Source organism: Herpailurus yagouaroundi, unplaced genomic scaffold (genome assembly GCF_014898765.1).
Source record: "Herpailurus yagouaroundi ecotype Mexico unplaced genomic scaffold, PumYag 210, whole genome shotgun sequence".
NCBI lineage: Eukaryota > Metazoa > Chordata > Mammalia > Carnivora > Felidae > Herpailurus > Herpailurus yagouaroundi.
In genome coordinates, this window is record NW_024412441.1 from 5,798,422 (window position 1) to 5,824,513 (window position 26,092).

The 26,092-nt window shown below is 34.3% G+C and overlaps 1 protein-coding gene across 1 annotated transcript in view; it reads left to right on the forward strand.

Annotated features, from left to right (window-relative positions):
* The window catches only part of CCDC88A (coiled-coil domain containing 88A), a 108,777-nt gene that overhangs the window by 48,989 nt on the left and 33,696 nt on the right, over positions 1 to 26,092 (forward strand). The window contains exons 8-16 of the mRNA XM_040453691.1: positions 394 to 552; positions 2,001 to 2,147; positions 2,738 to 2,882; positions 6,396 to 6,580; positions 11,045 to 11,182; positions 12,354 to 13,424; positions 14,833 to 14,960; positions 19,938 to 20,079; positions 23,243 to 23,407. Coding sequence (XP_040309625.1) covers positions 394 to 552; positions 2,001 to 2,147; positions 2,738 to 2,882; positions 6,396 to 6,580; positions 11,045 to 11,182; positions 12,354 to 13,424; positions 14,833 to 14,960; positions 19,938 to 20,079; positions 23,243 to 23,407 — 2,280 coding nt within the window. The remainder of the gene's footprint in view (positions 1 to 393; positions 553 to 2,000; positions 2,148 to 2,737; positions 2,883 to 6,395; positions 6,581 to 11,044; positions 11,183 to 12,353; positions 13,425 to 14,832; positions 14,961 to 19,937; positions 20,080 to 23,242; positions 23,408 to 26,092) is intronic.

A 26,092-nucleotide genomic window follows, 5' to 3' on the forward strand; every position in this document is an offset into this window, starting at 1 on the left:
ATTTTTCTTGTATAAAACTATGTGTTGGCCACAGCTGGAGCTTTGGTCCTCTGCATGGAGACTCTGATGTGGGTCTTCACAAAATGGTCAGTGAATTCCTGATAGGGAAACTTGATGAACACAGTTTCTTTCCAGAGTTCAGAGTGACATAGCTGTAGGTCTTGGAAATGCCATCAGAAGTGGCCTTGGCGAAGTTGCCCAGCCAGGGTGACAGTGCAGCCTCTGGCCAAGGTATAGCATTGGTCAATACTGGCCCTCATCAACAGCTTCTTTTAAAATTCACACTTTTAAAGCATACAATTTGTTGGGTTTGTTTTTTAAATTCATTGAATTGTGCAACCAGAGATTATCAATTTGAAAATAGAAAATAAAATATTAATTGTTTATATTTAGAACATGAATTTGCTTTCGGATGCTCGTTCCGCTAGAATGTACCGAGATGAATTAGATGCACTTCGGGAGAAGGCAATCAGAGTGGATAAGCTTGAAAGTGAAGTCAGCAGATACAAAGAAAGACTACATGATATTGAATTTTATAAGGCAAGAGTTGAGGTATGTTGCATAATTTAAACCATTCACAATTATTTTGTTTAAAAGTTAAGTTTTTTCAAACTGCATGTAATAAACTTAAGGAACTTTTGAAATGTTGAACAAACTGTAAATACCTCTAGGTGCTTATCTTATGGTGGTAGATCAACATATTGCTTATACTTGTAAAAAGGGATCTCTGGACATTATTAATTTTATTGAACTGTTTCAAGTTCTTTCATTCTTTTATTTAGTCTTATAGGTAGGAAAGACTGGAAGTCCTTCCCTCAAAGTCAAAATAAAGTATATACTTCTAATTTCAAACTTGTTTCTAGAAGCGAAAGCAAAGCATGTTTCTGATCACTGTTCAACTCAGAATGCTAAACTAGGATTAATGAAGGCACTCTCTCAATCTCTCCCCTAATAATATGTGTGTGGGTGTATTTGTGTGTGTGTGTAGAAAAAGACAATTTTTCTTACTTAATGGTTGCAGTTCAGTGTTACATGAAGTTGAGTTTGACAGGAAGAATTTGACAGTACTTGCTTCTACATTCTGTTTTTCTTTCCGAGTTAACTTCTTCATTTCTTCAAACAGAGGAGAGTTTTATCAGTTTCAGTATGGTGATAAGAAGGAAGGAGTATGCAAAATCAAGAAGTGAGAACATTACAACAGAAAGTAGTTAGAACATTTTAGCCCGAAAGTTACCAGAAAATAGACCCAGTAGATAGCAAAGATAAGGTGCCTGTTAATTCTTTGCCGTCTATTGAAACAATATATGCATGGCACTGTTAAGAGATCCTTATAAATGCCACTGTTTTAATGTACTTTCTTTTGACTTTAGTTTATAAACCACTAGCATATAGTTCAGCAAGACAGATTTGTGAACACATGTCTTCAAAACATATGTATGGATTTTAAGCGTTTTCTCAAGATTTTTATGTAAAATATTTATTAATAGAGCCTTAGTTTATGGTCTCTGTGAGTCTTAGCACAGGTCTTGGTATTTTACTCAAAAACCCAAGCCCTTTACTTTCAAGTTACAGTTTAAGTAGAGAGAAATCTTTAAATCTATTTCAGCAAAAAAATTAAGTCCTGATTCTATGGCGATTTGTTTGTGTCTTAAATATCAGAGAGACTACTTATACTTAGCTCCTTATTCTTGTGACTAAAGGAATTTAAATGTACCCTGACAATTTTATGTGAATTGTAGTTGTGTTACTCATCCTAGCCATAAGTATTGAGTATTACGTTTGCATAATAGCAATAGCGTAATAAATTCTAAGGGAAAAAAATGAAACCAGGAAAACATTAACTGTATCTCTATTTTCAGTAGCTTTTACTCTTGCATAAAGAACTGTTGATAGAGACAGCTTAATGTCTTACCTTACAATAAAGAATTTATGTTTTAGAGCTTTGAAAAATTAACAGATACTAATATATTTGTGATAAAGCCTATTTGAAATTTTTATAGGAATTAAAAGAAGATAATCAAGTTTTATTAGAAACAAAAACCATGTTGGAAGATCAATTAGAAGGAACTAGAGCTCGTTCTGATAAATTACATGAATTAGAAAAAGAGAATTTACAACTGAAAGCTAAACTGCATGATATGGAAATGGTAAGTAATGTAAGGTTGATCAGTTGCGTGGCCTCCAAGGAAATCTCAGATTGATCTGATTTCCCCATAATGACAACAGTGGCTAGCTCCTGTGGCTTTAACAGAGAAGAGGTAACTAAGTAAATTAGAAGCTTCCAATTCTGTATAAAAAACAGGAGTAGTAAAAATTTCTGCTTTTGTTAGACATATTAGTTATTAATTTTGTCTTCTTCTTTGAAAACACCCTAATAAGTTGTTGTGTAAACATGCCTTTAAAATATAGAAGGAAAACAGTTTGCTAAAATTTAGCGTTAGGTCAGGTATCATTTATTATACCAGTAAATATATTAAAATATATGAAGAAAAGTTTTCAGTGTTCCCAAGGATCACTTTAAAAGGATATCAAAGACCTGGTCAATATAATGACTAGTATTAAGAATGATAACTGATTATTGCCTTCAAACTGAAAATTTTAAGGAACTCAAAATTTATCCTATATTATTCAGTTTCTGATAAATAAAAGTTTATTATAAGTAATAGAACATACTTAGCTTGAAATTGTACTGTTTCTTAGCTTTCATTTCTTTTCCTACTCCCTGACAATAAAAAAGGAACGTGATATGGATAGAAAAAAGATTGAAGAATTAATGGAAGAAAATATGACTTTGGAAATGGCACAGAAACAAAGTATGGATGAATCATTACATCTTGGCTGGGAGCTGGAACAAATATCTAGAACTAGCGAACTCTCTGAAGGTATTCCTGATATTTTTTTAATGTAAATGCATAAATGAATGCATGAAGTTGTATTTATGCTTACATTTTTGGATATTTTATTACAATTTTTTATTTTCCCCAGCCAGAGATGTCTAAGAGGCCAGATGTCTCCCTAGATAGTTCACAGAGTAGTATGTTCATGGCTGCATTCCTGGGTCTTGTCGTTATCTTTACACATCTTACAACTCAACTTTATGAGTGTAGTAACAGGTTTGATCAGTTTTTTAGGCACTGTTTCACATTAACATTATAGGAAGCTGAGATACCAAGTTTATTAACTTATTTTGAGAAATAAAGCCATCTACTAAATAGAACAGAAAAGTCATATTAGCTGGTCAGTGTTCTTTAACTATAGACAAACCTAAACAAGAAGTCAAAACATATTGGGAAGATTCTTAGGTCAGTATATAGCCAGAAGAAAGCAAGTTAAGGATCTTTATGGCTACTTTCATCAATATATGTACTCTCTCTCCATTTTAGCACTGTTATCTACCAAGCAGTCCAGCCCAGTTATACCCTAGAGATAATGAAAGACCCTCAGATAAATTGTTAACTTTGTTCTTTTTTCCTTATTTGGGTTATAGCCTTCAGTATGCTGATACTGATTTACTTTATTGAAATTATGTCCAGGTCACATTTATTTGAATTAGATTCGTTCCAGAATTCCTCAGTTACCTAGTATTAGATTATTTCATTTGCTTTCCTTCCTTCCAGATATTTATTAAGCATCTACCACGTGTAAAATATTATATCCAGCCCTGTGGATATGATGCTGAGGTTGACGAGGTCTGAGAGAGCTTATAATCTGATATTTATAGGATACTTACTTCTACAGATGACTTATCATATTTTTTTACCATTAGGCTTTTCCTAATTTTACACATGAGAACCTAATTTCAAATTCTGGGACCCCCATGTAAATTGACTACACAGTAAGTGATGATATTCAGACTGTGAACTTGCTGAGATATATTACTTAAAATATTTGTGGAACTTTTTTATTGTATTTTTTGTGAAATTGAGTTATTAAAAAACAATTCAAACTTAAATGTTTTCTACTGCTAGTTAAAATTACAGTGTTAAGAGTTTCCTCATCAGTTATATGGGAACAATAAAATAGTATTACCTTGTACAGTTATTGTGAAGATTGACTTTGTTACTGCTTATGAAGCCATTAGTAGAGTACCTGGTAAATGGTAGTTATTTGAGTGTTTATTATTTTTATCATCGTTGTTGTCGTCATTGTCATCATCATCATCATCATCACCATCACAGTTGTTTTGCAGTTCATCTTAGCTGGGGTCATAGATCTGAATATTTGTTTTAATATGGTGTGTTTTGTTTTGTTTTTTAACTGTACAAGAGAATTGCTTTCCAGAAAATCTGTGAAATGTGGAAAAATATAAAGGAAGAAATTAAAGTTCCTAATAATTTCTGAAACCCCTTTGCATTTAAAAAAATGGCCTCCAGAATTTTTCTACAAATAGATATTTTAGACATCATCAATCAATTTGTATATCCAATTCAGGTTCTTCTTTTCACCTAAGATTATAACGTAGGCATTTTTCCATGTTGTTAAATATGTGTTCTAAGGGGGCTCCTGGCTAGCTCAGTGGATAGAGCATGCAGCTTTTGGTCTTGAGTTTGAGCCCCACATTGGGCATAGAGATTACTTTAAAAAATGTTTGTAAGCATCCTTTTTAATTCTTTATAGTCTGACCTGAAGCATCTTTGAAATACAGTGATAGGGCACCTGGGTGGCTCAGTTGGTTAAACGTCCGACCCTTGACTCTGGCTCAGGTCATGATCTCATAGTTCGTGAGTTCAAGCCCTACATCGGGTTCTGCACTGACAGTATGGAACCTACTTAGGATTATGTGTCCTTTTCTCTTCACCCCTTCCCTGCTTGCTCTCTCTCAAAATAAATAAAAATAAACTTAAAAAAAAAGAAGAAACAGTGATAGTATTGAAAGTATTACTAAGGTATATTGAGTATCGTATCTAACAGATCATGAAGCAAAGTTTTACTGAAGAAGACTTGGACAACTAGTGGAATGTAAAAAGTCTGGGGCGTTGGGCTCTGTGCTACCAGGTTAGAGCCTGGAGCCTGCTTCAGATTCTGTGCCTTCCTCTCTCTCTGCTCCTCCCCCATTCATGCTCTGTCTCTCTCTCTCTCCTTCAAAAATAAATAAAAACATTAAAAAAATTTTAATAAAAATAAAAAAAGTGACTATCAATTGTACCAGCTTTTAATAAAAGATTAATAATATGCTAACTGGAACAAAAGCTAGAAGAACTGAGGCTTTCTTTGTTTACAGTCTGAGGATATTTTATCATACCTGATTTTGAAAAGAATGTGTGCTTGTGGGGATATGGTGTGTGTGTGTGTGTGTGTGTGTGTGTGTGTGTGTGTGTGTGTTTCTTAATGATGGATTTCTGGGCCGCCTGGGTGGCTTAGTTGGCTGAGCATCCAACTCTTAATTTCAGCTCAGGTCATGCATGATCTCACAGCATGAGATCAAACCCTGCTTCGGGCTCTGTGCTAACAATGCAGAGCCTGCGTGGGATTCTCTCTCTCCCTTTCTATCTGACCCCCCAACTCGTGTTTTTTCCTCTCTCTCTCTCCCCAAATAAATAAATTTTTAAAAAATGACGGAGAATTTCAAACATACACAAAAATAGATAGACCTAGAATGCCTTCCTGTACTTCTCCATTTCCCTTCCTGAAATCTGGGGTTTCAAAGTGAATTCTAGGTATTACATTTCACTTTAAATCCTAATTTTTATATCATCAAATAATGAATCTGCTTTAGGGTTATTAAAAATAGTTATTTTGGACTTACATCATATATAGAACTAGAAACTGAGTTTTCTTATGTTAAAAAATGTAACTATGCTGAAATTGACTTAGAAATACGATTTTTTTGGCAAAATGGTATACATGTTTGTTTTTACACTCAAGTTTAGCAGAGATTCTTCGTTTAGAGAAAGACTTTTTCAAGGTAACCAGTATATACTGTCTTGCCTTTCTCAGAATCAGGATTAGGAAATTAGGATTTTTTCCCCCTTAGACTGTCTTCCTTTAATTTTTGATATGTGGCTTGGATATGCTTTATACTTCTTATTTGAATCACATGATATCTCTGTCAGACACACAGAGCAATAACCATATTTTGTACAAATAATCTAAGAGTTTTGTGGTTAAAATGGCTTGGGCATTGTCAAGCAGTTTCTCATGGAACTGGAACTGCAACTGTAGTCTGTTCAGTCTAAATTTTGTACCTTTTTTCCTCTAGAATGCTTGTGGGTACATTAAAAACTCAAGATTTACCCATCTTTTATCTATGTTTTTTCATTGTGTCTATCTTATATAACTCTATAAATTTTTTATAAAGTTAAGGACCAGGTGATGTAGTGCATTTACACTCATTATTTTAAATAGTATTGAGTAAATATAGTTTTTACCAATGACAATATTTGTCATTATTATAGCACCACAAAAATCCTTGGGCCATGAAGTGAATGAATTAACATCAAGTAGATTATTGAAGTTGGAGATGGAAAACCAGAGTCTGACAAAAACTGTGGAAGAACTTCGGAGTACTATGGATTCTGCCGAAGGCAACACTTCCAAAATCCTGAAAATTGAAAAAGAAAATCAAAGACTAAGTAAAAAGGTAAATAAAAATTAATGTTTAATGTAATGTTGAATATATGTAAAGTGTAAATAACCCTGTGTTAGATCATTTATTTTCCAGTTTTTAATGTAATGTATTCTCAATATTATTTTAACTTATGGAAATTTTCAAACATATATAAATGTGAAGTGAATTAACTCCTATACTCATTCAACTTTAGCAATTATTAACTTACAGCCACTCTTCTACCCTTGCTTGCTCTCTTCACAACCAGTAGGATTTTGAAGTAAATCCTAGACATGGTATCCTTTCACCAATACCTCATTATATATCTCTAAAAAGTAAGGATTTTTTTTAAAAAACAAGAACAGTGACTTTATCACATTGAAAAATTTAATAGAGTTTGGTTAGCATTTCAGTTTTTCCAAGTCATTGGGATTTTTTTTCGTTTTGTTAAAATATGAATTGAAATATATCAGTACATTCAATCTACTGATGTGTCTATTAAGTCTTTTTTTAGTGTAAGGTTAACTTTTTTCTAATTTTTTTAATTTTGGGGACATTGCAAGCAGGGGAGGGTCAGAGAGAGGTGGACATAGGATAGGAAGCCCTGTGCACTGACAGGCTGCCAGCAACTCACAAACAGTGAGATCATGACCTGAGTTGAAGTTGGACACTCAACCAACTGAGCCACTCAGGTGCCCAGTTTACTCCTTACATAGCAATTTTTCTGTTGAAGAAACCAGGTGGTTTTGTAGTTTTCCCACAATCTAGATTTTTCTCTGTGTCCCTTAGCAAGTTCTTTTGTTCCCTGTGGGTCTTATTTTATCTGTAGTCTTAATCAAGTTCAAAGTGAGTTTTTAATGAGAATATTCATAAGGAGTCTATTTCAGTCATGAGGTACGTGCCTAATTGTCTCTTTTGTCATGTTGGTTGTCATGGAAAAGGTTTGCTTAGGGGTCCCCAGGTGGCTCAGTCAGTTAAGCAACCGACTTCAGCTCAGGTCATGATCTTGAGGTTCATGAGTTGAGCCCTACACCGGGCAGTGTGCTGACAGCACTGAGCCTGGAGCCTGCTTCAGGTTCTTTGTCTCCCTCTCTCTCTCTGCCCCTCCCCTTCTTCCAATCTTTCTCTCTCAAAAATAATATTTAAAAACAAAATAAGTAAAATACCACCAAATCCTCTAAAAGTAAACAAAATAAAAATAAAAATTGGTTCAAAAAAACAACTATCCATTTACTCTCAGGAATTCTCATGGAAAAGGCAGGATGAATGTTTGATTCTTTTATTTACCAGTTTCCTGGTAATGAATTAGTTCTCTCCTATCCTCCTGAGATAATTAATGAGTGAGGTTTTTTTTTTTTTTTACTGTCTTTATGAATTCATGGATTTAAAAATATTTGAAGTGTTTCAGCCTACTGCATTTGTTTTTCTAACTGTTCCACCTCTTTAAGCTACTTCCTGAGTCCCTGTGACACAATCTTAGCACTCCTTGTGAGCCTCTGTGCTTTTCACCGTAACTCAGTTCTTCTTAAACATTTCCTGCCCCCGATCTGGAAACAGCCATTTCTCCAAAAAGCCCTTGTTCCTTTTAGTGGAAAATGGTATTTAGAGACCACAATTTAGGCACTGTGAAACCTGAATTTGAACAAGGTTTTAGTTCAACAGAAATATTCCAGTTGGGCAACAGACCAAGTAATTTATTTTTGAGTATCTTTCTGCATACACACATATACCTATTGTAGATAAATAGAATCATATCATGACAACATACATGATATTTTTATCATGAATATCTCCTATCACATCTCCTTCCCAGTATGTGTTTCTGGGTCTTGGTCACAGTGAATAATACTGTAATAAATGTTCTTATACATAAGCCATTATGAATTTGTTATTATTTCTATATGTAGTCAGCCATGTCTGGTTTTTCTTTAGATTCTGGATTTCTAGATTCAGTTATGAAAATTTCCCTAATCTTTAGATCGGTGGTTTTTGAACTATAGTATGCCTCAGAATCACCTTCAGGACTTGTTTAACACAAATTTCTGAGCCCCATACCCAGAGCTTCTGATTTGATAGGTTTGGGGTAGGAGCAAAGAATTCTCATTTCTAAGAAATTCCTAAGTGATGGTCTTCCTGCTTTGTTGGGGGGAAAAAAGCCATGCTTTGAGAACCACTGCCTTAGATTATGCAAGTAGACCTCTTGATTGTCTTGCCAGATTTTTAGTCTTTTAAGACATTTTTGCATCATTTTTTTGATAATTTTTTTAATTTAATTTTTTTTTTAATTTAAATCCAAGTTAGCATATAGTACAACAGTGATTTCAGGGGTAGATTCCTTAATGCCCCTTACCCATTTAGCCCATCTCCCCTCCCACAGCATCAATTTTATCCATTAACCAAATAATCTTAATAAGCACTTTGTAACCAGTATAGTATAAAAGTAAGAGTGAATTAAAACTAAATAGAACTTGGAACAGTTTTATTTTGGTTGTCATTATATATAATTGGGACTGGAAATTGTAATTTGATTTTAAAAGTAGCTTTGAATTCTAATAAATTTTTAGTGATTCTAGCATTGTTTTATAAATTCATTGTATGAAAGGTATCTTTTGTAAACTAAATGTTTCACTTGAATTCCATCGATGTAAGACAACAAATGAGTTTAATTAAATAACTGTTACCCATATATTTCAATCTTAAGTGGGAGAACCAGATCAGTAATAAATAGCTAAAAGTTTCCTGAACACGTCAAATTGAGTAAGTGGATAAGATTTGACTTGAGGGGCACCTGAGTGGCTCATTCAGTTAAGCTTCTGGCTCTTGACTTCGGCTCAGGTCATGATCTCACGGTTTGTGGGTTTGAGCCCCACACTGGGCTGTCTGCACTGGTGGTGCAGAGCCTGCTTGGGATTCTCTCTCTCTTTCTCTCTCTCTCTCTCTCTCTCTTTCTTTGTGTCCCTCCCCAGCACAATGTGCACTGTCTCTTTCAAAAAAAAGATTTGACTTGATGCTTTTGAGATATTACTGGAATGTTGTCTTCCATATGTGGTTATCTTCCATTGACATTAAAATAGAAAAATTCAGGGGCGCCTGGATGGCTCAGTCGGTTAAGCATCCAACTTCGGCTCAGGTCATGATCTCGCAGTCTGTCAGTCTGAGCCCCGCGTCAGGCTCTGTGCTGACAGCTCAGAGCCTGGAGCCTGTTCCAGATTCTCTGTCTCCCTCTCTCTCTGTCCCTCCCCCGTTCATGCTGTCTCTCCCTGTCTCAAAAATAAATAAATGTTAAAAAAAAATATTTAAAAAAAAATAAAATAGAAAAATTCAGCTTGCTTTATGTAAAGACTATTAAAATTCGTAGACTTCTTTACTATTCTTTTAAAAGACTTTTTCATGTTTATTTATTTTTGAGAGAGAAAGAGAGAACACAAGCAGGAGAGGCAGAGAGATAGGGAGGCAGAATCCAAAAAAGGCTCCAGGCTCTGAGCACAGAGCCCGACCTGGAGCTCAAACTCACAAACCTTGAGATCATGACCTGAACTGAAGTTGGATGCTTAACTTACTGAGCCACCCAGGCACCTAAGACTTTTTCACTGTTGATATAAGGATTTAAGTAATACTTAAACTTGAAGTGGAATATTTTATATAGCTAAATCTTTATTTTCTTTTATTACCTGATTTGAATATGTTATATCATAATGGGAAATCAATGGTTTGGCATAATTTAAACTGGAATTTGCTATTTTTATGCTTATTAACCACATACTTGATCATATCTTTGAAATGTATAATTGAAGATAAATTTAAACCTAGACTATAACTATAACATTTACCTGAGCTTTGTTCAGCTCTTTTTTTCTCTAGTATTATTATTATTTTTTCTCCCTCTTTCCTTTATTATTTTTTTTTTTTAAGTAGACTCCATACCCAGTATGGAGCCCAATGCAGGGCTTAAACTCACAACCCTGAGATCAGGACCTGAGCTGAGATCAAGAGTCAGACACTTAACCAACTGAGCCACCCAGGCACCTGTCTTTCTTTTTATTTTAAACGTAATTCCTTTCTGTTTCCTCATTAAACTTACCTTTTTCTCATCTTTTTTCATGTTTTTTATATTCTCTTCTTCCTTCCCTAAAATTACTTGACTGTGATTAAAATCTTTATAAATTTCGTCAAGCCAGGAGAGTCTTTCGATAAAATTTGCATGGTCTTCATATAGTATGTAATTATATATTCAGTTGGGTTTATTTTTTGTATTTAGAAGTAGAAATGTGCCCTTCAGAGATGCAGAGGATAAGAAAGATAGTCATGTCTGCATATTTTATATAGCTGTTAAAATTAGCATGGAGTATTACTTGAATTTCTGTATTCAGTTCTTAAATTTCACCATTTGAGTATTAAAATTGTATTTTAGTTTTTATTCCAAGATTATCTTTTGACATGTTTCCTTTGTTGTAAAATATTTAATATTACATTGTTTTTTGATTTAATTTTTTCTAGGTTGAAATTCTTGAAAACGAGATTATTCAAGAAAAGCAAAGTCTTCAGAATTGTCAGAATTTAAGCAAGGATCTAATGAAGGAGAAGGCTCAACTTGAAAAAACAATTGAAACACTTAGAGAAAATTCAGAAAGACAGGTTCATAAGTTTCCTATTAAGCAATATATTTTAAATTCTCTTAGCAAGTTATTTTAATGTTTAGGTAAACAAAAATGTTCGTGTAACATGAAAGGGAAATAATTTTAGAATTGTTTAGATCTTAGAGTAACTGTGGTTTTCATTTTCTATCCATATACATGGGAAGGTTGAAGCGAAAGCTTAGAATTCTTTAAGTTGCCAGTATGTTTAATAATTATCTGGTATAAAATTTTACAATACCTGGATTTCAAGTGTCTGTAGAACAGGGCTGCAGATTATAAAGTTACTGTGTGGAATTGGGGAGAGATGCAGCTGTATGTATTCAGACCCTACGAAAGAGGGAGATGTGTTGGCAGCAGCCTTCTCTAGAATGCGTTCATATTTGCTTTCAAGTATTTATTGGTCATTCTCACTTTATGCTTTAGGAAACTGAGAACTGGATATATTGAGTGACTTGCTATTTTAAAGTTTCTGTTACTTTTTTAGAAGTAAAATGGTTTTTTTTTTATTATCCAGGTATAGTCCTTAGGCTACCTATAAAAATAAAGGTTTCCATAGAGCTACAGAATAAAAATTCTAGAGCTAAGCATGAATCTGTATTTTTACAAGGCTCTCAGGGGATTGTTTACCAAAATTAGGCCATGTCATAAAAAATTAGTTTTCAGGTATACCAGAGGATTTTGTGTTTTTTGATCTTTTTCAAATTAGAATTCTTGGGAGAATGAATACACACCCACATATATACACATAAAATATAGCAATATTTATCAAGAACCCACTGCGTGTATGCTTTGCAAAATTTATTTAATGAAAGTAAAAGCTTATAGTCATAAAGAGATATGTGTGTGCATTTCACCTATATTCCTATTTCAATTTGAAACATGTAACTATAAATAATTTGAAGATCACTTTGATTAATATTAAGTACAGTTCTCCTAACCATTTCTTTACATTATGAACTCCCTAAAGACAGAACTTTTATGACCTGAAAGTACATGTACACGGTGGTCTGCCAGCAAATATTTGTCACAATTAAAAGTAAGACATATTAGCACCCTTTTATGTTCTTATTTCATTGTTAGTTTTTTTGAAATGGAAAAACTGTAATTTAAAATATTTAGTTTATGCTAATTTATATTTTTAATTTTCTCCTTTGTTTTTTTTCAATTAGATTAAAATATTGGAACAGGAAAATGAACATCTGAATCAAACCGTGTCTTCTTTAAGGCAGCGATCCCAGATAAGTGCTGAAGCGAGGGTGAAAGACATTGAAAAAGAAAATAAAATTCTCCATGAATCTATCAAAGAAACAAGTAGCAAGTTAAGTAAGATTGAATTTGAAAAAAGACAAATTAGGAAAGAATTGGAACATTATAAAGAAAAAGGAGAACGAGCAGAAGAACTTGAAAATGAGTTGCATCATCTTGAGAAAGAAAATGAATTGTTACAGAAAAAGATAACCAATTTAAAAATTACTTGTGAAAAAATTGAGGCCTTAGAACAAGAAAATTCAGAGCTAGAAAGAGAAAATAGAAAATTAAAAAAAACATTAGATAGTTTTAAAAACCTTACTTTTCAGTTAGAATCCCTAGAAAAAGAGAATTCCCAACTAGATGAGGAAAACTTAGAACTGCGAAGGAATGTGGAATCTTTGAAGTGTGCAAGCATGAAAATGGCTCAGCTACAGCTAGAAAATAAAGAACTGGAAAGTGAAAAAGAGCAGCTTAAGAAGGGTTTAGAACTCATGAAAGCATCTTTCAAGAAAACAGAACGCTTAGAAGTTAGCTACCAGGGTTTAGATACAGAAAATCAGAGGCTACAGAAAGCTCTAGAAAATAGCAATAAAAAAATTCAACAGTTAGAGAGTGAACTACAAGACTTAGAGATGGAAAATCAAACATTGCAGAAAAACCTAGAGGAGTTAAAAATATCCAGCAAAAGACTAGAACAACTAGAAAAAGAAAATAAATCATTAGAGCAAGAGACTTCTCAACTGGAAAAAGATAAGAAGCAACTGGAGAAAGAAAATAAAAGACTCCGACAGCAAGCAGAAATAAAAGATACCACATTGGAAGAAAATAATGTGAAAATTGGGAATTTGGAAAAAGAAAACAAAACCCTTTTCAAAGAGATCAGTATTTTTAAAGAATCCTGCATTCGTCTGAAAGAATTAGAGAAAGAAAATAAGGAGCTTGTGAAAAGAGCAACTATTGATGTAAAAACTTTGGTTACATTACGAGAGGTAAATATAGTTACCTAAATTTAAGGAAAATATTTTTATATTTTTAATTCAAGGCATTGTTAAGTTTTATTGGAACCCATCAGAAATTTGCATCATCTGCTTATGGTTCAAAATAAAAATTGGCATTTAGAACTAGAGTTTCTAAATTTTCCTACTTTTGTTATACCAAGAAGTACATGTGAATTTTATTTTTAATATATTGTAGTAATAAGGTTTCCATGTGGTATCTCCTTTATTACATTATAATTTTATGTTTTATTTCAAAATAAAATATTTGGTCAAGACTGTTACTGAATAATAGGAACCATAATAGCTACTATTTATTGAATGCCAACCATGTACCAGGTACTGGGCTAAGGACTTCAGAAATTTATTTATATAATTTTTACAGTAATCCTCTATAGATGTTATGTCCAGTAGATTAGAAAGCATAAGCGACATTATAACTTACTCAGGATCACTCAGCTAATGGCAAAGTTGGATTGCTGGATTCAAATCCAGATCTTTCAAACTCCACATCTCCATGAATTATGCTCTTAAGCCTTAGAATGCAAATCATATTGAACTTTAGGAGTCAACACTGCACAATTGGTAGTTGCTTAGATCTGTGTGTTGAGAAGAGTTGTGAAATTTTCTGGAGTAGATTGGCCGTAGATCCAAGTGAAACATGGTGTAGATCATATTCATGTTCTTCATAGCATGCTTGGCCTTTTTTTTGCTACCCCTATGCTATATACTCTGTATGATAACTCTTTTAAGTTCAATTAAAAAGTTTCTTTGCATCCTGGCAGAACGTCACATTGGGAAGTCTGCCTTTCTGCTAAAGAGGCATTGAGAGGGGCCCATTATTAGCTTTTTGCTTTCTTCTTTCTGTTGTTGTACCGTCCTACAGACAGGAACAAGGTTCCTCGTGTCTGATCTTCTAACAGTGTCCCCTAGTTCTTCAGGTCAATATGTTCTTCAGATCAATATGTTAGACCTCTTCCACTGGCAGAGGGATGCTTGAGGTGGGAGAAGGGTGTTGCATCCAGCATATATTCATAGAAATATGCACTAAGGTTCTAGCTTATTATTAAAAAGTTAGTAGATATGTGTTCTTTTTCTCACAGCTTTCAATCCTCAAGAGTTCACAAGTAAAGAGTTTTTCCTTTTAGTTTTTAATACAAAAAATTACAAGTAATATTAGCAAAAAAAAAAAAACAAAAAAGGAAAACCATATTGTTTGAACTAGTTTATTTTTTTGCTTAACTACTTGTTAGTGATGAAGGAAGAATTCAACATTTCTGTTTTTCCTGGTTTGAATTATATATATGTATTCCTGGATAGTGGTAGTTACAATCGTGACTGAATTTCCTAGATGTTCATGGTCATGACACTTATGTGAGTCTTGCATTCCTTTCAAAATAAGGATTTGGTGTGTGAAAAATTGAAGACTCAACAAATGAATAATGATCTTGAAAAATTAACTCATGAGCTTGAAAAGATAGGGCTAAATAAAGAGCGACTCTTGCATGATGAGCAGAGTACTGATGACAGGTGAGTATTAAGTCTATTTGGTAAACAGTTTAAATTATTGTTATATTTTTGCTCAAACCTTCTCTCCTGTATCAGCTATAGAATATTTACATATGTCACCCTGTTTCTGTTTCCTCTCTTCCCCTAGAGAAAGTTCTATAAGAAAAAAAATTAAAAACTCAGATAAACACAACCTAATACAAGAAAAATGCTAAAATGTTACTATAAATAGTTACATAATAGGAAAACAGGAAGCCACTCATGTAGCAGAAAAGCAGAAACTATAATTACCTATGAAAGTAGAATGAGACATTAACAGCAAACCCCTCTCTCTTGAAATATAAAGTTAGTTTTTATTTGAATCATGTGCTTAAATGCCTCAATTCTTTCATTTATTTTGTGTGCAAAAGTGGACTTACAGAAAGGAGAAATATGAAACAAAGGAAAACATGCTGAGGTAACTAAGGTATAAAAATAATATGGAAGGGCTCCTGGGTGGCACAGTCAGTTAAGCATCTGGCTCTTGATTTAGGCTCAGGACATGATCTCGTGGTTCATGGTTTCGAGCCCTGTGTTGGGCTCTGTGCTGACAGCATGGAGTCATCTTGGTATTCTTTCTTTCCCTCTCTCTCTGCCTCTCTCTCTCTTTCTCTCTCGAAATACACATTTAAAAAAATGTGGAATGGGCCGCCTGGGTGACTATTAAGCATATGAGTTTTGATCTTGGCTCAGGTCTTGATCTCATGGTTTTGAGTTCAAGCCCCATGTTGGGCTCCACACTGGGCATGAAGCCTACTTAAAAAAAAAAATAATAATGTGGAAAAGTAAGGTGAGAAACAATAAAACCTTACTTTATATGCCCTTTAATTTTGAGAATGATCAATATAAGGTTAAAAAAATTTATTCTCCTATGGTAATTACAGTCTATCAAACAATCAGATTTTTCAAGTAGTCTATGGTTTAGCATCTAGTCAGCCATGTGATTCCAGCTAGACTGGAAGGATATATTGTTAAAAATACAGTTTTATGTAGACTAGATTTTAATTCATTGGAATTTTTGTAATAGAATTTGTATTTTATTGTCTACCCATTATTACTGTTATAGTATTTATAGTCTATATTTAATAATGTATATAGGGAAAATTAATGCTGTTATAAGAGATTTGTTTTTGTCATTTTGAAAATATTCAAAGTTAAGAATAGGTTGGTTGATGCTCATAGATTCTATAATAACAAATAGAAGTAATTTGAGGCATTAGTTCTCGCATTGAATTCAAGGAACTGTAATTGGATTAATCATAAAACTGTTTCATGAGAAACTATTTTTTTGCCATTTTATTTTATTGCTTTTAATTTAATTTTTTTAAAATTGACATCCAAATTAGTTAGCTAGCATATAGTGCCACAATGATTTCAGGAGTAGATTTCTTAGTGCCCCTTACCCATTTACCCCATCCCCCCCTCCCACAACCCCTCCAGTAACCCACCAGTTTGTTCTCCATATTTATGAGTCTCTTCTGTTTTGTCCTCCTCCCTGTTTGTATATTATTTTTGTTTCCCTTCCCTTAAGTTCATCTCTTTTGTCTCTTAAAGTCCTCATATGAGTGGAGTCATGATTTTTGTCTTTCTCTAATTTCATTTAGCATAATACCCTCCAGTTCCATCCATGTAGTTGCAAATGGCAAGATTTCATTCTTTTTGATTGCCAAGTAATACTCCATTGTGTGTGTGTGTGTGTGTGTGTGTGTGTGTGTGTGTGTGTGTGTATACCACATCTGCTTTATCCATTCATCCATCGATGGACATTTGGGCTCTTTCCTTACTTGGGCTATTGTTGATAGTGCTGCTGTAAACATGGGGGTGCATGTGTCCCTTCAAAACAGCACACCTGTATCCCTTGGATAAATATCTAGTAGTGCAATTTCTGGGTCATAGGGTAGTTCTATTTTTAGTTTTTGAGGAACCTCCATATTGTTTTCCAGAGTGGCTGCACCAGCTTGCATTCCCATATGAGAAACTATTTTTATTTGAGTTAAATAAATAGTTAAGGCCCAATTTAGTTGACTACTTCTTAATATAGATACTGAATATGCATCGCTTTTTTATTCAAACATTTATTACCTGTGTGTGTATGTAAGACATTTAAATAGTTGAGGGGAAAAAAACAGTAAACCATGTAACTACCCTAACCCTTTTAGAACCCAGTTGTAGGTGGGTCCTTCATATTATTTGGTGGCTCTTTTCAAACCTTAATTCAAACAGCTACTCAATGTTAATTGAGCTTTTAAAATTTGTTGACCATCAAGCATCAAAGAAATGATAATGCTTCAGCTGAGCCATAAAGAATGACTGAAATGTGCAAGGTGGAATTGGTGGAGATGGCATTCCATGCAAATAAAGCACAAAGCTATGTTGAGAATTTTTTTTCTAATTTGAGAAAGAGAACCTGCAAATGGGGGAGAGGAGTAAAGAGGAAGAGGGGAACAGAGAGAGTCTCAAGCAGGCTCCAGCTCAGCACAGGCTAATGCGAGGCTCAATCCCATGACCCTGGGATCATGACCTAAGCTGAAAATCAAGAGTTGGGGACACTCAACCAACTGAACCACCCAGGCACCCCTTTTGAGTAATTTTTAGAGTGATGTGAAAGATGGATTAGAAAGGGGCACCTGGGTGGCTCAGTTTGTTAAGCATCCTTCTCTTGATTTCAGCTCACGTCATGTTCTCATGGTTCATTGAGTTCGAGCCCTGCATCAGGCTCTGCACTGACAGTATAGTCTCTTTGGTATTCTCTCTCTCCCTCTCTCTCTGCCCCTCCCCCACTTGTGTGTGTGTGCTCTTTCTCTCTCTCTCTCTCAAAATAAATATATAAAAAAAAAGGAATATGGATTAGAAAAAGGGCAAATTAGAGTCCCAGAGATCAGTTAGGAAGCTGTTGAAATAGGCTAGGCAAGATGTAATTGATGTGTTCATTAGTCTGCACATTTATATATATATAATGAAAGCATTAGAAATAGAGATAAAGGTATATGTTGAACTCAGTGTTTTAAGAAATGAAATTGAGACCATGATCAAATTTGGTAGATCAGGAAAAGAAGTGTCTTAAGCCACTAAACCAGCTTCTTTCTCAACCATTACGTTAACCTTAGCATCACAAAGAAAAAAAAGTTCACAAACATAAATTCCTTTAATATTCTATCCCTTCTGTCTTGGAGTTTATGTATATCTGCCTCTGTGTTTACCTCTAATCTCAGATGGTATCTCTAACAGTCCAACCTTTTCATCTTTCTCACTGGCGTCATTCTCTCTGACCCTTTTAAGATATAATTAAGATATTATTCTTGCCATAAAGGAATAGGTAGTCTAAGTTATGGATTTGTATGTACAAATAGGTAGAATGCAACAAAGTAAATTTAGTGATAAAGTTACAAATAGAGTGCTAAGTGATCACTCTTGTCTATTCTTTTTTAACAGCTCTTTTCCTGTGTCTCAATATACAGTAAAAGCTTGGTTTGCAAGCATAATTCATTCTGGAAACAAGCTTGTAATCCAAAGCACTGACATTTCAAAGTGAATTTCAAGAACCATTGGTTCAGTTGTGATCACGTGATGTTCGGCATCATGTACTACTTGTATTGCAAGACATTGCTCGTTTATCAAGTTAAAATTTATTAGAAATGTTTGCTCAGCTTGCAGAACACTTGCAGAACAAGTTACTCACAACCCAAGGTTTTACTGTAGTTTCCTAGGGTTATGTTCTCAGGCCTCTTTGTTGTGTATGCTATGCATTGCCATCCATCATCTTACCTGATAGTCACATTATTTTTTGCTTAGTGGACATCTCTATCTGGACAGTCTAGAGGCAACTCAGGCATCCAACATTAAATATATCCAAAGTTAGATTCATAAAATGCTTTAAAAATATCTGTTGACTCAAGCCAATACCAAAACGAGTGAGATTTGTTCTCTGTGCTCAGTGAACTTAAAAACTGATTGAGCAAGAAAAAAATTGTAAAACGTATATATACACACATACACACAAATTAACTACAGTAAAAGGCAGAATGTGATAAAATTTCTCATATATGTACTTATTTATTTGGTTTAGTCATCAAGGTTCTCAGGTATAAGAATTAGTCATAATCTCTAGTTTGTGATTCACTCTCAAACTGTGTTCATGCACTGTCCTTTTTGTAAAAAAAAATTTTAACCACAGGGTGCCTGGGTGGCTCGGTCAGTTAAGCATATAACTTCAGCTCAGGTCATGATCTCGCAGTTTGTGGGTTCGAGCCCCACGTCGGGCTCTCTGCTGACAGCTCAGAGCCTGGAACCTGCTTCAGATTATTTGTCTCCCTCTCTCTGTTCTCCTCTGATCATGTTCTGTCTCTCTCTCAAAAATAGACATTTTTTAATTTAAAAAATTTTTAACCGTAAATAATATAATTTTTTATGAAATCACCATTCAAAAACATAACTAAACTACTGACATTTGCATTTGCCTCTTCCTACTCTGTTACCAGTATCCAGTATCTTTGGTATATCATTCCCTTTCTAAAATATTCTGTAAGTACTCTGTACCCTTCCATGAGTTTTAAGTTTAACTATACCTATCTCCTTGTACAAGTATCTTAACACATTCATATCATAGACAAATGCTTAATAATATAATAAACCCATCTACTTCTTTTCCTATGGATTCTATCCTTATAAAAGTAAAAAGAATATTTTGGGATTTACATCTTCCAGATGCCTTTTTTTGAGCATCAATTTTTGCTTTTGACAACCTAGGCTATAATCTGAAGCTCTGGTTACCTAGTTGATTTTTTTTTTTATAACCAGGAAGAGTTTAAAGGGGGGAGTGGGGCAATAGAATAATTCACCTCTTAAAAAAATATTGTTTCATAAGACCTCTTTATGGCATCAGTGTCTATGGTCATAATGATATTTAAAAATAATTTTTGACCTCCAGTGATGAACTGTGTTATTTTTGTATTTGGATAGTAGGTACAAACTTTTGGAATCAAAATTAGAATCGACTCTAAAGAAGTCTCTTGAAATTAAAGAAGAAAAAATTGCTGCTTTAGAAGCTCGATTAGAAGAATCCACAAATTACAACCAGCAGTTGCGCCAAGAACTTAAAACAGTAAGTGATTTCCTTGGAAGGAATTTTAATTGTTGAAGATTTTGACAGAAAAATGTAAAGTAGGAAACAAAAAAGCAACATCATTAGTATTGTGTCTATTTCTTTTTCTTAAACTTGAGAGTAACAAATCTTTGTCTTTTAGTTCATTAAAACTATATTTTGTTTATCCACTGTAATTTATTAAATTCCATTTCCACCATTCAGTTAGAGGCATATCAGTATTGTGGGAATGGGGTGGTGAAGAGGCAGTCTTACTCTATTGGGAAAAGCTTTCAGTGTGATACTGACACTTCACTCTAACACCCTACTCCTATTGAAAATCCAGTTAACAGTTTGGTAGGCATAGATGTGGGTATGAGGATACCAAGTAGAGGCAAATAGTATGTGTGGTATGTGAAAGCACTTGATCTCATAAATTTGAGGTTTTCTCCTAGACCCGTTTTCTTGTGATATTTGGAATAATTCTGTGAAATACGCAAGGCAAGAGCGACTGTCCGTTTTCCTTTACATAAATAAATTGAAATCAAAGGGGCTTGCCCATTTCCTAGGGTTAGTGTATGGTAGATTGGTAGAATCATGTTCTGTTTTTTTTTTTTTCCCTTCAATCATCTCTGTAGTACCACCAAGAGTGATTTTACAATCAACTAAACATTCAGATTGACAAGATTACTATGGGCCACATTTAGAACTACTTGGTTCTAAGTACAAGTATAGAGCAGGGCATTGTCAAGGATCCCTCTTCATATAGTTGTCTAGAGTCATATTCACACCATATGACAGTTCAAGTGCAAGATGATGAGATTCACATTGAACTTGCAGGAGCTGCCCTTGCTTTGAGACTGTATGCTCCGTAGTAGTCATCATCTCTTGCAGAAACCCTTAAGGCATAGATATAAGATCTCCACAATGGATATACAGGTTTCCAAAGGCACAGTTACCAAAGATGAATTTCCCATGCAGAAAAGGAAAAAGATTTTGTTCCCCATTTGCCCATAACATCATTGTTGGTATTTATACCATGAAATAGATATCATTACAGAAGAAACTCTAGAATTTTGCTTAGTTAACATAAAGAATTATCCAAAAAATAAAGTAAAATTTGGCACCAGAGTTAATTAATCTCCAGTATGTCGGTTACAAAGAAAGTCAACTTCATAAAGCTACTCAGCCAGAAAATAATTGGGTATGGGTGTGGGTTAGTATTGCATGTATTTCAAGTCTAGAGAACAGAGATTCAAAATGTCATCGTCTTCCACTTCCAGCCATTTTGGCATAGCTATTACTGGACTAGCTTCCTACCATTCAACTGGAATTAGATTGTTCTGGATTTTAATACTATATCACTTGAAGACTATGAAAGTTAAGTATGAGTTGAATGCCTGAAGTAACTACTAAAATAGCATGACAAAAAAGGTATAGCTAATATGCCAGCAAAGGAGATAAAATAGAATTATAAAAAATTCAAAAAAAAAAGAAAAAGAAAAAATGAGGAACAAAGTACAGATTGGACAAATAGAAAACAAATAGCAAAATGGCAGTTTTAAACAAAACCAGATTAATCATCACATTAAATATAAAAGGTCTAAACACGTCAATTGAGAGACTGAGATTAATAAGTAAGGTAAAAAGGCAAGACACACCTATATGCTGTCTCTAAGAAACCTCAATGGAAAATATGTCATTTTTTTATGTGAACATAAATCACAGATTCTGATTAATGATATATAAGGTAAAGGGTCCAATTTTGAAACATACTTATAAGAACAATGTGCTAAAAATAAGCTTTGTATATCACTCTCTGCTCTCCTTCTTAATAATGGCATATATCTGTAGTCTTTATAAGCCTAGAAAAACCCTGTGGAAAATTAATGTAAAATATGAGACAGGAAATGATGTCACTCATGTTATTAGGGTATTAAAAGTAATTTAAAAAAACCATCAAAACTGGAAAATTAGGCTCCTAGAATACCTATTAAATCATTCAGCCATGCTTTAAATTATATTCTATCTAGGGCATCTTTTTTCTTCAGTCTCACTTCATTATTTTCTAACTCAATAGTGGCAAAGTTTATTGTTGAGTCATAAGTTTCCTAAGGTTTGCCTTACATATTGAATTATTTTAAATTTCTGTTTTAAGTTTATTTATTTAGAGAGAGAAAGAGGGAGAGAGTACATGTACATATGTACAGGTGGGGAAGGGGCAGAGAGAGGGAGAGAGAATCTCAAGCAGGCTCCACTCTGACAATGCTGGATGCTGGACTTGATCTCATGGACCATGGGATCATAGCCTGAGCTGAAATAAATGAGCCACCCAGGCACCCCTAGATGTTGAATTATTTTAGACATTTATATTTTTGCCTTAATACAAAGTTTGAGCTTTAATTTAGAAATTTAGTATAAATGTCTCCTAGGAAAAAGTAATGATTCAAGATAAGTATAATAATAATCAGTCTAAATTAAAGAGAGCTATTAAGTTAATCAGTAATTTTGGTACTGTAAGATTACCCAGTTGTTAGTATTGAGTTGACTCTCTTAAAGTAGGATTTGGTTGTAATCACACCAGAAAACCCTGGGTAAGATATATCCTTGGATTGCTCACTTTTTATAAAATGTAGTCATTACATGTGGTTTAGGATATGAATAAAGAAGTCATTAATTTTCTTTATTAATATAACGCATTCTGGGCAACATATCCTTACAAGAGCAGACATTTATAGATACTTCTTCAACTTTAGGTATCTTTTTTTTTTAGAAGGAATTATTATGTATGTCAAGTCTTCATTTGTTCTTTACATGGGGTATCTCTGAAATCTCTAAATCAGCGATAGATATGTCAAAAAACAATTACTAATATTTAGCAACATGTCTATTTCCAGTTAATATATTCTTCATCATAAACAATAGGATCTGAAATTACAGAATATGTAATTGGAGTATGGCACATAAACAGAGTATATTTGATATTTTCTAGAAGGAAAGGATTTGCAATTGACAAAGCATAAATTGTGATCATGATAGTAATGATAGTCATACATATTATTTATCATAGTTTTAAATGAAGTGTCTCTCCTATTCACCAGACTAGTGCAGAATCTAATTGTGAGAAGTAATAATTTTGGTGATTTTTTTTCTCCCCATTAAAATATTTTAAATAAAATATTAGGTGAAAAAGAACTATGAAGCTCTCAAACAGAGACAAGATGAAGAAAGGATGGTACAGAGCTCTCCTCCAACTTCTGGTGAAGATAATAAATGGGAGCGAGAAAGTCAAGAAACGACTAGAGAGCTTCTGAAGGTTAAAGACAGATTAATTGAAGTAGAAAGAAATGTAAGTATTTTTAAATTTTTGTAGGAATAAGATTTTTTAGAAGTAAAGTAGCATTGAATATATAATTAAGAAAATTTATTTAATCTGGTTTTGGAGCTTTGTTCATCTTATACTTTCTCGACTGATTTATTTTATAATGTAATAAAGGGCTGAAGAACTAATAATTTAATATACTTTTCTACCCTGATATAAGTCCATCAGCAAGCTTTGTCAACTCTTGTGAAAATACATCCCAAGCCCATCTACTTCTGTCCCGTTGTTGCTGCTACCACTCTAGTCTAAGGTACCATCATCTCTCATCTGGATGAGAGAATATCCTCTCAGGTGCTGTCTTCCCCCACTTCTACTCCTGGCTCAGCCTAACCCATTCCTATTACAATAGGCAGTTTTTATTTTAAAACATAAAACTTAGTCATACCACTTTTCTACTTAAACTCTTAATTGGCTTCCCCTTCCAATTAGAATAAAATCCAAATTTGTTAGTGTCTTGTAAGATCATTCCTGACTTTGTCCTGCCTATATTGCTGGCCTTATACCATAGCACTCTTCCACCCCCTCTGTTGATTTATCTGGAGATAATATTACTATAGTGATACCTGGAAAACACAAAACAATGCCTGATATATAGTCAATTAATTCTAGTCATATTGGCCTTCTCTATTCCTATTTCCAGACCTTTATGTTTGCATCCTCTACATAGAACACATGGCTAGCTTCCCTCAGGATTCAGGCCTCATTTGACACATCTCCTGCGAGAGGTCTTTTCTGACCCCTCCACCAGTCAAGTAGCTATTCTCAACCTAAGCCATTTAATACCAAGCCACTGCCTTATTTAGTTTCTTCATAATGCGTTTCACTAGTGAAATATTATTTCTTTATTTCTTGGTTGTCTACTGGAAAAAAGCTCCTTGAAAGCAGAAAGCTGTCTTTCTTTTTTGCCACTATGCCTTCAGTATGTAGACTTAAGCCTGGAGGATAGCAGACACAGTAAATATTCCCTGAATGAGTTGGAGAAATACTTGACAAGAAACAGTAATCAAATAAATTCACCAAACATCTATCCTTTAAAGATGAATGAGCTTTTGGAATATATATATTAACAAGTAAAATAGTTGCAGTTGTTGCTTTTGTGTTTTTTTTTTTTAATTTTTTTTAACGTTTATTTATTTTTGAGACAGAGAGAGACAGAGCATGAACAGGGGAGGGGCAGAGAGAGAGAGGGAGACACAGAATCAGAAGCAGGCTCCAGGCCCTGAGCCATCAGCCCAGAGTCCGACGCAGGGCTCGAACTCACGGACCGTGAGATCGTGACCTGAGCTGAAGTCGGACGCTCAACCGACTGAACCACCCAGGCGCCCCTGCTTTTGTGTTTTAATGTAACATGTTTTGCAAACTTTAAAGCCATAATGCCAAAAATTAATTTCCTACCGTGTTGATTCCTACTTTCTCATCCAGAAGTAATCACTGTAAACAGTTTGTTTTCCCAGAAAAATGATTTATCTGTGTATAGAAGTAGATTTCTTTTGTTCATCCAAGATTTAAATCCCAGTTACTTAATATACAATGTAATATTAGTTTCAGGTGTAGGATTTAGTGATTCATTACTTATATATAATACCCTATGCTCATCACAAGTGCCCTCCTTAATACCCATCACCCATTTAACCCATCACCATGCCTTCCCCCCCTTCAGCAACCCTCAGTTTGTTCTCTATAGTTAAGAGTCTGTTTTCTGGTTTTCCCCTTTAGTTTCTTCCCCCTGTGTTCATCTGTTACATTTCTTAAATTCCACATGTGAACGAAATCGTCCGGTATTTGTCTTTCTCTGAATGACTTCTATTGCTTAACATAATAGTCTCTAGCTCCATCCACATGGTGGCAAATGGCAAGATTTCATTCTTTTTTTATGGCCAAATAATACTCCATCATATATATAAACTTCTTTTTTCTTCTTTGATATATTTATGATTATTTTTTAATATTATTTATTGTCAAATTGGCTTACATACAGCACCCAGTGCTCATCCCAACAAGTGCCCTCCTCAATGCCCTTCACCCACTTTCCCCTCTCCCCCACCCCTCATCAACCCTCAGTTTGTTCTCTGTGTTTAAGAGTCTCTTATGGTTTGCTTCCCTCTCTGTTTGTAACTATTTTTTTCCCTTCCCTTCCCCCATGGCCTTCTGTTAAGCTTCTCAAAATCCACATATGAGTGAAAACATATGATATCTGTCTTTCTCTGACTGACTTATTTCACTTAGCATAAGTGCCTCCAGTTCCATCCACGTTGCTGCAAATGGCATAATTTTATTCTTTCTCATTACCAAGTAGTATTCCATTGTATATATAAACCACATCTTCTTTATCCATTCATCAGTTGATGGGCACTTAGGCTCTTTCCATAATTTGGCTATCGTTGAAAGCACTGCTATGAACATTGGGATACATGTGCCCCAATGCATCAGCACTCCTGTATCCCTTGGGTAAATTCCTAGCAGTGCTATTGCTGGGTCATAGGTTTTTTAAGTTTTATTTATTTATTCTGAGAGAGAGAGTAGGCGCAGGGCAAATAGAGAAGGAGAGAGAGAATCCCAAGCAGGCTCTGCCCTGTCAGCACAGAGCCTGATGTGGGGCTCAAACTCATGTACTGTGAGATCATGACCTGAGCTGAAATCTGGAGTCAGAAG